Source organism: Acomys minous, assembly GCF_964271855.1.
Source record: "Acomys minous genome assembly, chromosome: 2".
NCBI lineage: Eukaryota > Metazoa > Chordata > Mammalia > Rodentia > Muridae > Acomys > Acomys minous.
The window spans coordinates 77324750-77337739 of record NC_140484.1 but is presented as its reverse complement, the minus strand read 5'-3'; the positions used below and the strand labels follow the sequence as shown (position 1 = coordinate 77337739).

The following is a 12990-nucleotide window of genomic DNA, read 5'->3' as shown; positions in this document are numbered from 1 at the left end:
AGAGTTTTTACTATAGGAAACAGCTGTGAGGAACTATACAAACAGAGAACACTGCCCCATTTAGTAGCCCCTCATTGTGACAACAGTATAAAGGAAAAGGAAAAATCCATCAGACCACATACTAATATCAAAACAGAAGTGGCCGAGCCAAAGCAAAAGCTCGAAGCACACAAAGATGTAAAACAATTCACTGTCAACAAGCATCTATGTTATGCTGTGTTTGGGTTAAGGTGTCTGTTCTATGGGCAGACCAGATGAGCCAGCTCCTTTTTATCAGTGGTTCTCAACCTTCCTGATGCTGTGGCCCTTTAATACAGTTCCTCATGTTGTGGTGACCACACAACTTCTGTTATGAGTCATTTTTTATGGTCTTAGGTGACCCTGTGAAAGAGTCATAGAACACCCCTTCAAAGGGGTCAAGAACCGTTGACTTAAATGATTTACTTTGTACAGCTCCTGAAAATTAAACAATCAACAATACAGCATTAAAAATCATTTTTGCCTAGGTTTCTAAAGTTCAAACACAACTGAATTCACCCCTCACTGCCAAAACCATTTTCCACTTTGTTTACCAGTCTTGAAAAGTGCCATCCCAAAACAATCTGTCTCAAGAACCCTCCAAATAATTTCCAACTCTTTCTATTTCATTCTTTCCCCATACAGCTGCCAAACACTGTCAACTCTCCTTGCAGTGCACACTCTTCACATACTTAAGTAAGGAAAGGGGCAAGAGACAAGGAAAGGACAGTGCATGCAGCCCCTCATCACGAGACTGCTTAAGGGAGCCTAGTGACAGGAACTGCATCTTTCTACACAGCAACCCAATCTATGGCTTTATGTGCTCACAGAGTCCTGCATGCGAAGGCCTGCCACTCCATCTTCTGATTTCTTCCCTGCTCTTTTAAAGTTTAAAGCCTCAAGTGAGGTTTGACCCAAGTCTACAACAGACCTGGCCATTGTCAGCACATGCACACTTCTAGCAGAGTCTAGTCGATAAGCTGTCCTTAGCTATGTCTTCCTCGGTTCAGATGAAGCAACAGTGTGCACATTCCACAAACCAGGAGCAGGAACTCGGTGCTGAGTAAGAAGTAATTGCTGCCCACTGCACACAAGGAACTGAGGTAAAATAACAGTGGGTTCAGAAATCTGAATCCCCTTGTCTGTTTTTCAACAGTTTATACAACGTGGTGATTATGTGGTCTTAGGAAGGAAGTATGAATAAATGCATCCGATCCTGCTATCCTTTGGGAAACAGATGATTCTTTTATGCTTCAATTTCTTCTCAGTTATTAGCAGATGCAGGCCTTCTCACTATACATTATTAGTTTACATTTTGTTGAAGGGTACTCATTTTGTCAATGGCAGGCAAGTATTCAGTAAGTATAGTTCTGTCCCAAATTAATATAAATACTTAGCATTAAAGCTCACACCAATTAACTGGTTTTTTAACTTGACAAAATAAGAACTTTTAAAGAGCATGAAAGACTGTAAGCAATATTTGATATCAATAGAGCTGATGAAACAATGCAAAATTCATAAATACATCATCAAATGCTAAAGACGCCTTCTGTACCTTATGCCTTATGCTGGGTGACCATACGGTTGGATGAGAACAGCAGCATCCGTCAGCACTTGCTGAGCACTGTGTGCAGGCCACTGCCAGGTTCTTCTCTAATTTTTTCCAAAACAGGCTTAGGAAGTAGATATACTGTCATCTCCACGTTACAAATGAGGAAGTGGAGCCCAAAAATGTAAGCCTCAAGGTCTCAAGGTAAGCAGAGGAGTGGGACTAGTATCAAAGTATCAAAATCTGAGTAGAGAGCATAGCCAAGTGGAATTTATTCCGCTGTGAATGGAAGGTTTGACATACTAAACATCAGGTAATATAAAATATCAGGCATTAACAAAATGAGGGAGCAGGGAGGCAGGAACATCTCAAACTGATACAGAAAAGAAACATTTAACAAAAACGGGATAAGAAAAAACAAAAACATAACAAAACTCATCAAACCAGGAAAAAAAGAAACCTTTCCCATGACAGGGGCAATCACACTCAATGGTGGAAGCCTGAAAGCATCTCTTCTAAGACAAGAAATAAGACCTACTTTGTAATAAAGTGGGGGGGGGGGGGGACACTGGGGGAGCAACTGAAAATACCAAAATTGTAAAGAAAACAATCTCTCTGTTCATAAATGATATCACCTTTTATATGGAAAACTATAGACACCAAGAAAATCTGCTAAAACTAATAAATTAACTAGCAAAGTTGCAGGATACATAATCAATATGCCAAAGTCGATTACATACTTTTATACACTATTAATAAACACTCTTTAGAAAAATCAGCTATTCTGCTTATGCAGCTGGAGTGTAGCCCTTAATTCAGCAGCAGAAAATCCGTTTAGTATGTGCAATGCCCTGCATTCCATCCTCAAACCAAAAAGAGCTATTTCATTTACAGTATCATTGAGAATAAGTAAGTTTTAATGAAGAAGGCGGAAAAAAAAAACCTGTACCAAACATACAAAACACAATTGAAAGAAATGACATAACATAAATAATTGGAGTTCTCCCATTTTTATGAACTGGAAAATTCAGTAACGACACAATGATACTCTACCCAAAGCAATCTCCAGAATGAATGTAATACCTATCAAAACTTTAACAGCATTCTTTTCAGAAATAAAAGTCCTTAAGTTCATACAGAATATCAAGAGACTCTGAAGCCAAAGGATCCTGAAAAGGATTAAAGTGAAGGTATTACACCAAATTTTCACACTTACTACACCACCATAGTGATCAAAACAATGTGCCACTGACATTAAGACAAGCATTTAGAAAAGAATCGAATGGAGGTTGGACATGTACATAATCAATTTTGACAATGAAGAGAAAAAGACAGTCTATCTCCACGTGTGCTTCAAATCCAGCCCCATCACAAAAGCCACGCTCCAAGCTTCTATTCTGTTCACTACTCAGCACCAGGAATGAGCATTTCCCATTTAACATAACTGTGCCAGAACACTGTTTGAAACCAGTATCAACCAGCCTGTGCTCAGAATGGCCTGTATGGCCCCGTGAAACCTGTCCCTTTCCAGACTCATCTGTCCCACTCCCCATCTGCCTCCCTGCATTGCAAACAGGGCCTGTCAGACTTCTAAATGCACCTCCAGGTATTCTCAATAAAATAGCTTTTTGAGTCCATTTTGCTCCCCACCCCTTCTGGCCAAATTCCTTATTCTCACTACATACCTTATCTTCTCATCTCTTAAGATTTAAAATTTCTTATTTGTCAGTATTTATTGGCTAATATCTGCCTCCTCAGTGACAGTTCTGAGAAGAATCATGTACCCTACTGCCTTCCTTCATTTTACCATTGCTGTATCATTTTGTTTAAACACTATATACCCAAAGACTAGCTAGCACAGTGTCAGGAACTCCAATTTGTACAAGTGTTAACTGCTGACTGTGAATTAAAAGATGAATCAGTCAGTCTTCTGCTTATATTTCATCTTACAATCTGGTCCTTCTCTGAACTCCTACTCAATCTTCCATTATTAGTTCAAAATCGCTTCCTTATAACAGACGGGTCCTCTGAGGGCAAGAACTTTGCTCCATAATCTTCACACTAAATCCTCTATCCCCAACCTTTCACCTAAACTAGCTCCTTTTTAAACACAGTAATTGAGCAGATGTGATGTGGTTTAAGTCAGATGCTGTATTTTAAACATGACCCCCAAAGCTCCTGTTCTTGAAATGTAATCCCCAACACAAACACTGAGGCCTTTAAGAGGCAATTAGACCTAAGAGCCATGCCCTCAAGAATGGGGAGATGTTATTACCACAGGAGAAGGCTCCTGATAAAAGAACAAACTTACCCCATTACACCCTCCTTCCTCACGCCCTGCACACTCACAAGCTTTCAGTCTGACCACTCATCTGCCATAGGTGATGGAGGAAGACTCCTCCTGCCAGTGCCCAACACTGGGATTTGCCACAGCAGAAAGCACCAGAACATCAGCACACAGAGAGTTCTATAATTGCCTGTGTATTTTATTCCCCAAGTGCCCTTCTAAGGCAATATTTTTTCCTGCTTCCTATGCCTGATAAGAAGTGGTATACATCAGCTCATACATTTGAAAAGAGTTGTTTGTAAGCACAATTTCCAAACGTACCTGAGCCTCAGGAGCAATGTCACACAATTAAACCTGACTGCAGATGACCTTATTTTCACCACAATTCTGCACCAGTCTCAGAGGAAAAAAATGCTGCTCGTCTCAGCATGTCTGCTGGGCCTGCTCAAGCGAGGGCTCCACTGAGCCCTGTCACAGTCAGTGGTTATGCTGATAAGGCCACACTAAGCCCAAGTGTTTTTGATTACTGCAAACTTGGAAGGAGTCTGCAAAGTACTTCAGGAGACCACTCTGCTGTGGTTGCTCTTTGAGAGCATGGTTTGAAAACTGAGGCTATAAAACTTACCTATCTTAATTTAAAGTGGCCCATCTGTCTTTTTTATTTTTTTTCCACAGAGAGGAATAAATACTAGAAATCAAAAGGCATTTCATAAGAACCTAAACACTCATGATCCTGGTAAATTAAAACAACACATTGATTCTTCCTTAAACCATCAGAATGAGTATTCAGATTTCAAAATCATTTATTTACTGTTTTATAAAAGAAAAGTAGCTGACACAAGGTTGAGTGCAAGCATTACTGCACACACGCACATGCATGAATTCTAACCTGAAAATTTATACAGACTAACCTGGAAGGTTTAACATGATAAAATCATTCACCAAATCTACAAGGTAAACAGGCTAGAGGCTGGATAGTTAGGAAAATCTGAGCTGAGAACAGACAAAATGTTTCTCCACCTCAGCACCACTGCCATCTTAGGCTGAATAACAGGGGGAGGGGAGTACACAGTGTAGCACACAGAATCTCTGACTCTACCCACTAGATGCCAATAGCACTCTCATCCCATGTGTAATAACCAAGTATGTCTCCAAACATAGATAAATGTCCCGGGGGTGTGAGGTATGTGGCACAGAAAAACATAAAATGCTCTGACCGCAAACCAGGCCTCTGAGAGAGTAAGAAGGTAGGTATTAAATAAACAAACAAACAAACAAACAAACAAAAAGATACAGGCTGCAGCTAGAGAAGTTTCTTGAAGCAATTCAAACTTAGGCCAGTCATTTTGTTATTCTAGCAAATAAAACTCAAACTTTTGCAACCACAGTGAAAGAAGCAAAACAAACACATACACACACACACACGCACACACACACACACACACACACACACACACACGACAAAAACCACATTTACTTGGCAAGTTCCTGAAGCAGAAATCAATGTGGTTAGAAGGAAGAATTCTAACTGAAAACTTACACAGAGAACATGACTAACCTGAAGTTCTGCGGGATAAAATCACACTGAAATCCACAGTGAGTGTTCTTCTAGACTTTGAGGTAAAACCAAAAGGCCAGCTGGCTCTGTCTCTTCTCCCAGCTCCAGTTAGGTGATGGCTGGAGCCAGGAGCTGAGAAGGACTCTGAGAGTCAGGGAGCTACTTGAATGTGGAAAACACTCAAATACTTATGCACGATGGCCACAGACAGGCAGACCGGCAGGGCAGAGAGGCCTCACATCCATCTCCAACTTCCTTTATACTCAAAATCATACTCAGTAATAAAAGGAAGGGATAAAATCAATCCTCCATAGACAGCAAGAGACAGGAAGAGAGGGGGAAGGAGAAGCAAAAGAAGGAGGGAGAGAGGGAAGACAGAAAGAAAAATTCTATCACTCTCCTACTTTATCAGCTCTGGCTCCCAGCTTCCCAAGAGAAAGTCCAAAGCAGCCCACAAAGGCTGGCCCAGTTTTTTGACAACATGCTTCCAAGGGGTCTGCACCACTGCGGCTGCCATGGTGCAACCCGCAGCCTAATGCCTCACTGTTTCTTCCACACTACCTCTCATCACCTCCTGGCCCAGGGAACTTTTGTGCCTCCTGTTGAGTGATGTTCTGTCATCTGCTCCTTGGAGAGCACTATTACTCAAAGTACAGCCCTTAGATAGGCCACAGCCACATCACCTGGGAGCTCGCTGGAAAAGCAGACTGGGAGACCCCACCCCAGCAGATGGAAACTTGCTTTATAAGATGATCCTCAAGTGAACTATAAATGTGAGTCATACACAAGTTCAAGTGCAAGACGAGCTCTCAGGAAACCTGGGTCCCACTGAATTCCACCCCTCATAGCCAGCGTCTAGCCCATGGTAGATGCGATACTTGGGTGGGCTGCCTAAGAGACAAAACCCTACTCATCCTCTCTATTAAAGCAGAAAACCAAAACACCTGCTTCTAGCCTTCGTGGCAGTCAACTGACACAGGTATAGTTAGTGAGATACAGCAGAAGCCTGCTGGGGTCTCCTAGGAAAACACTTATTTCTCTCATGACTTCCCGTCTCCCTACTAGAACACAGGGTGCTACAGGTGCCACTGTCAGTCAGCCATGAAGTAAAAAAACACAAGACCAAAATCCCAGTAACAGATAAGGGCAACAGAGCAGCAACAGAATGGTCTTGGTTAGCACTGGGTCCATGAACCCTCTGGGACACCACGGAACCAGCAGACACCAGCCCAGCCTGTCCAACACTTGTACTTCACAGCACTCTCACCAGGGCACGCTCCTTCTGATGCTGAGTACATTCCTAAGTAAACCCTTAGCCAGTGAAGTTCACAAGATTACAATGTCTCAAAAACAAGGACTCCAAGAAAACACCCAACTTTGCCAAATATGCCTCTTCAGTCTCTATTCTTGAAGCATTGACCCATTTCTGTTGGTAGCTTAATGGATGCAAAAAGGAGCACAGTCTCATCAAAAGCCATGGGAATGACTTGGAAGATCGCGCTCACCTTTGTTAAAGCATGTCTGTCCATCGGTCCTGCACATCTGCAATTACTAACCCATTTCTGCTCGCTCACAGCCTGTGCTTACAGGAGGGAGCTGCACCTCCTAAAAGCAACTGCAATGTGTACATGCTAAGACGCTGACATACCGAGAAGCCACAAGCTTCACACTAGGACCCTGCCTGGAAAACTTCCCACTGTTGTAGTTATTCACGGGTCACTGTAAGCAACAGGGAGGGATCCTACAAGAATGCCGCTCTCCTAGTTCCTTACTTTGAGATCTCTAACATGAATCTTTGTTTTTCCAGGTCCATTCAAAATTTCAAGATCACACACCACTTTTCCTTTTTAAGCAATATAAATACAATATAGGCAAAAGGATTCAAAAGGGAGTGGTAGGCAATGGCAGGGCCTAACCAAAACAGACTCCTCAGCTACATCATCATCCAGTCCTGCAATCCAATCGGTACTTAGAGAAATGTATTTTAGAATGAAACTTGATAGCACCAATGGAAAACCAGTACCACTTGCCATAAATAGAAGGCAGATGAAAAAAAAATTCAATAAAAGCATAACCTTATTACATTTAGCTACTGTTGTGCTGAAACGTCTCAGCAGGTAAACCTGACAATCAGTTTTGTCCCAGGAAGCCACATAAAGACAGGAGAGAACTGACTCCACAAATTGTCCTCTGACCTCTACACAAGTCACACACACACACACACACACACACACACACACGTAAATTTGTTTAAATAAATTAACGTTGTCTAGCAAAGTCTCTAAACTGGAAACTTGATTTCTTACTTTAAAAGAGGAGTGGGGCAAGAGAGGTTGGTTGCAGCATCTAGGAGGCTGTCAGGAAGATCTCAAGTGAAAGTCAGCCTTGAGCTACATAGTGGGGCTCTGTCTCAAAAAATAAAGAAGGCTGGAAGTACATTAGGATGAGAGAGCTGTGTTTAAAAAAAAAAAAAAAGCAGGCTGAACATCAAACTGAGTTCTCCTGAGCACAGAGAAGTGATACAGGAATGGAAAGAAACTGATACTTCTCGCTAATATACACTCTCCAATCCTCTCCCTGCTGAGATCACAGTAAGATCCCAACTCCTCAGCACAGCCTAAATGGCTCTCCCCATCTGGACCCGGCATACTCCTCTGCTCCCCAATCTCTTCCTCTCACTATCGAGCGGGTCAACCAGCAGCTGTAAACCAAGACCATCGGTTCTGCCTTCTTCCAAGCTATCTGATAACACCTAGTTCATTTTACTTAAAGAACAAAAAGAAAGAGAGTAATATGCGTGTACACTTAGCTGAAGTACTTTACCTATCATGTCGAAGCCCTAAAAGTGCCCAAACTGGGTAATCTCAGTGTCAACGTGCTATGAGTAAATACCAGATAAACGAGAGCATAAAGAGCCTCAGTAATTTGCTAGGAAAGAAGCAGAAGCCGGATTCGAACCCAGATGGATACTCCCCCACCAACACCCGCTCCAAAAACTGCAATTCCATGGAGACTGGGCCTTGCTCCTGGCAACATCCGTCCCCAAGGCGGATCACAGGACCCAGCAGCAAGCGTCTGTGTTCTGGGCGTTGGAAGACAAGCTGGACGCATGAATGGTGGGAGGAATGCGTGCCTTTGTCATCTGGGTTATCTTCCAGAACTCTCTGAGCATCCAGCGCAGAAATCCTCCCCGGCCCGAAGAGAGGAGGAGCCCAAGAAGAGCCCGAGCTCCAGGGGCCCCCCGGGGGCTCACCTTGAAGTCCCGGCTGTGCTGCGGGGTGTACTCCAGCGTCCAGAGCGCCCGCACCAGGTGCGCCAGCTGCTCGGTGACCTCGCCCTGGCCGTGCGGGCCGCGGCCCGGCGGCTGCTCGGGCTCAGGCGAGGGCTCGGGCCGGCCCGCCCGGTACTGGCCCAGCGCCAGGTACTCGGCGAAGAGCTCGGTGTTGCTGAGGCACTGCAGCGTGGCGTTCATGAAGCACGTGTTGCCGTGGTTGCGGAGCCCCGCCACGCCGGGCACCGGCTCCGAGGCGCAGGCGGGCGGCGCGGGCGAGGCGGGCGGCGGCGGGCACGACGGCGGCGGCGGCGTGGGCGCGGAGGCCGGCCCGGGCGGGAAGCAGCTGCGGAGGCCGCTGCGGTCCGGGGCGGCGCCCTCGGAGCTGAGGTGCGAGAGCGTGGACAGCGTCTTGAGGACGCGGCTCATGAAGCTGCCCACCGAGCGCGCCGACGACGGCGACGAGGGCGCGGCCGGCCCGGGGCCCCCAGCGCCAGCGCCGCCGCTGCTGCCGCCGCCGCCGCCCCCCGCGCGGCCGCTCCGGAACAGCCGCTTGCTGAACGAGCGCTTCTCCTTCCCGCCCGCCGCCACCGGCGGCCCGGGCCCGGGCGCCGTTACCTTGGACATGGCGGCGGCTGCCGACGCTCATCACCGCGCCCGTCCGCCCGGACCGCGACCCCGCCACGGCCGCCGCCGCATCCTGCCGCCCGCGCCTCACCCGGCCCGGGGGGCTTCGCGCCCCACACCACCTCGGAGCACCAGGGAGAGAGCGAGCAGGAGAGCGGCGGCTGGGAGGCGCGCGTGCGCGCGCGGCGGTCCAAGGGGGCGGCTCACGTGACTCGCTCTAATCGCAGCCCCGCCCCACACTGAAGCCGCTCAGCCGCCATGTTGACTATGGGAACAGTGTTGTTCCCTAAACCCCGACTCTAGGACTCCCGGGCTCCGGGCGTGGTTCTGCGTGGTTGAAGCTCAAGACTGGCCATGTTTAGTATGGGCATGGTCCTGCAAGCTGGGCTGACGCCTGGCGTTGTATTTTTAGGGGTAGGTCTCGGTCTTAAGTCGTCAAAGGGAAAAGATCCAGAAAAAGTACGGAAATCAAGCTGCCTCTTACCAGGTGGTGAAGGAGCCGATAGACGTAGCTTTGTCTTTCTTAGGCAAGTTCACGCCGCGTACCACCCACCCGAACGTAGTCATAGAAGTGGCGCATCTTCCAGGATGTACCTTGGGGGTCCCAGCAAACTACTATTATTAGAATTGCCTTACTGAAAAGTTTTGTAAGACGTGGCCTTTAAATCCACTGAGCTCTCCCATTATTCACTCAATCCACTGAGCACTCACTCATTCCTTCATTCATTCATTCATTTCTTCATTCAATAAGTAGCTATTGAACACTTGCTGTGTGCCAAATATTGTACTAAACGCTAAGGATACTACAAATGAAACTAACCGGGTTTCTGCTTCCGTCCCTACAACTTTCACACTCAGTGGGTACTCTTTCATGATAACCTCTGAATTCCACACGACATGCCAAGCATGGAACACCTTCTTTAATCTTCAGTTCGATGCCTTTGGATATTACATTTAAACCTCAAGTTTGGCTCAAAGTCTTAACCTTTAAACCAAGGGTCACAAACCTACTATTATCGCAGAGGCCAAATAAGTCATGACAATGAGCAAAGAATCCGAGTGAAAGGTCAGGACGTACTTCATGTGACTTGGGAATACAAGAAATATGGACAATGGCAATCTGCTAATTAACATTCTTCTAAAGGGATGGCTGCCACTCACCTCCAGTCAGTTGTTCACACATGAGAATGAGGGCTCAGTGTTGCCGGATCATCTGATTTTTAGAGAGAAGGTGGAAGCTCTATTTTTAAATGTTGGTTCAATTTAAAAAAAAAAAAATAGTGCGTGGGAGAAGAGTGTTCATTAAGGCTGCCTTCTACTTAAAATTCAACGGATTCTAATCTTCTCTTTGTATGTTCTCTTTGCTGAGAGACTGACCTGAGTCCTGGCTACTCCAAAACAGAGATGTTGAGAAAGAAAGCCGATAACATTTTAAAAATACAAAGGCCACCCTACACCCATCTCAAAGTAAGTAGTCTGGACCACTAGACTACCCAACACTAAGTATGGTATCCTGCAATGGTGTTCGCGGTTTCCTCTGAATAGGCTCAAACCAACTCCACTTCTTCCTCCTAATCAAAACATTTATCCTTACTGTACCTCAGGCTCCTTGCAACATAAAATAAAATAAAATAAAAGCCGGGCATGGTGGCGCATGCCTTTAATCCCAGCACTTGAGAGGCAGAGGCAGGCGGATTGCTGTGAGTTCGAGGCCAGCCTGGTCTTCAAAACGAGTCCAGGACAACCAAGGCTACACAGAGAGACCCTGTCTCAAGCAAACAAACAAACAAAGCCATTGATCACCATAGAGCCTGAAGCCTGGTGCCCTCCATCTTGGCACTCGTAGTTGCTGCTAGTGGTTTGATCCTGGTTCCTCACTTAGTTCACCTCTCTTCATCTCTAAAATCTTGCCTCCATTTCTTGCATCATTTCCACAGACTTTCTTAGTCCCTGTAGGGCATAGCATTAACTTGATCCTGTTGGAATTCATCATATAGTGAGCCACTATCTTAGGTATTTTTCTATTGCCTTGAAGGTATACCATGACTAAGGCAACATAGAAAGTACTTAACTTGGGGCTTGCTCACGGTTTCAGAGAGTTAGTCCATGGCCATCACTGTGGGAAGCAGGCATGATGCTGAGCACTTACATCCTATCCAAAGGTTGGAGGCAGAGAGGATGAGAGCCAGAGCAAGTGTGTGGGGCGGGGCACAGGGTCTAGCATGGGCTTTTGAAAACTCCAAATGACACAGCTCCTCCAACAAGGCAACATCTCCTAATTCTTACCAAAACCCAAAGCAGCTCCACTAATTAAGGACCAAGCATTCAAATATATGAGCTTATGGGGGTCACCTTCATTCAAGCCACCACAGTCCTTTTCAGTAAACTGAAGGCTCAACCCACAAGACCCTCACCCATCTTACCCATTCAGCATACTCAGTTAAAGATTATTTATACTACATGGGTACATCTAAATTACATCTGAACTCCTGGGCAGGTCTGAAAACTGGCTTTCCAAGCTCTTCCTACTAGTCTAGGCTTATTGGTTTCAGGGACCCCAAAACCATCCAATCTTGGTTTATTCAGAACAGGCTTTGAAGAGTCCCTTGTTGGAGCACTAATATGTTGTTGGTGGTGGTTCTTCTTCTTCTTCTTCTTCTTCTTCTTCTTCTTCTTCTTCTTCTTCTTCTTCTTCTTTTCTCCTCCTCCTTCTTCTTCTTTGATTTTATTAATTTTATGTGTATGAGTGTTTTGCCTGAATGCATGTCTGTGAGCATTGATTTTATTTATTTTTCTGTGTATGAGTGTTTTGCCTTGTGTATGTCTGTGTACAATATACTAGAAGGCCAGAAGAGGGCATCAGATTCCCTGAGACTGGAGTCATAGGCATTAGCGCAGCCCTGTGGGTGTAGGAATTGAACCTAGGTCCTCTGGTAGAGCAGCCAGTGCTCTTAACCACTAAGCCATCTCTCAGCTCAATATATTCATTCTTTTTTTTTTTTTTTTTTTGAGACAGAGTTTCTCTTTGTAGCCGTGGCTGTCCTGGACTCACTTTGTAGACCAGGCTGGCCTCGAATTCACAGCGATCTGCCTGCCTCTGCCTCCCGAGTGCACCACCACCTCCCGGCTCCAATATGTTCATTCTTAAAACTTCTCTGAAATAACATTCCGTAATAACTATCCCACCGCCCCTCCCTTACGCTTAAGCTAGGGAAACACAACCAGGAAACAAGAGCACAGTGAGGAGCACCCATGCCTGTGCGTCATTTATTTTTGCAGCTACCCTCGGGCTGAAACTCAGTCAAGGTGTTTATGCACAGGAAGTCCGTGCACTTCACACTCTGCCAAGCCTACCTTGGGGCAGGCTTATCTGGCAAGCAATGAGTGGAGAACACAGTTCCCACCCAGGAGATTGTACTGAATTTCATCAACTTTGTCACACTGGCAACTTTAAGTCTAAAAACAAGGCAGGGGTTGAACAAGTTAATACAATTGAACCCTGGAGTGATTTGGAGAAACTCTGTTTCTCTGAGAATCAGCTTTCCATCTTTGGAAAGGATTGGCCGTCTATCTTCACATTTGTGCAAATATTCACATAGTCACAGTGCCTCGTACTCTACTGAGCAGCCAGTTAGACAGCAATATATCTTAACAAACATGCAAAGAAGTGTGACGATCTT

The 12990-nt window shown here is 45.5% G+C and overlaps 1 protein-coding gene across 2 annotated transcripts in view; it reads right to left on the bottom strand.

Moving 5' to 3' along the window:
• USP31 (ubiquitin specific peptidase 31) overlaps positions 1–9437 on the bottom strand; it is a 61867-nt gene extending 52430 nt beyond the window's left edge. Inside the window, exon 1 of one of the 2 annotated variants that reach the window (XM_084765065.1) lies at positions 8666–9437. In XM_084765065.1, the coding sequence (XP_084621191.1) occupies positions 8666–9310 (645 nt within the window). In that variant the 5' untranslated portion in view covers positions 9311–9437. The remainder of the gene's footprint in view (positions 1–8665) is intronic. The other variant, XM_084765066.1, reaches the window with a different exon arrangement.
• Positions 9438–12990: the final 3553 nt, after the last annotated feature.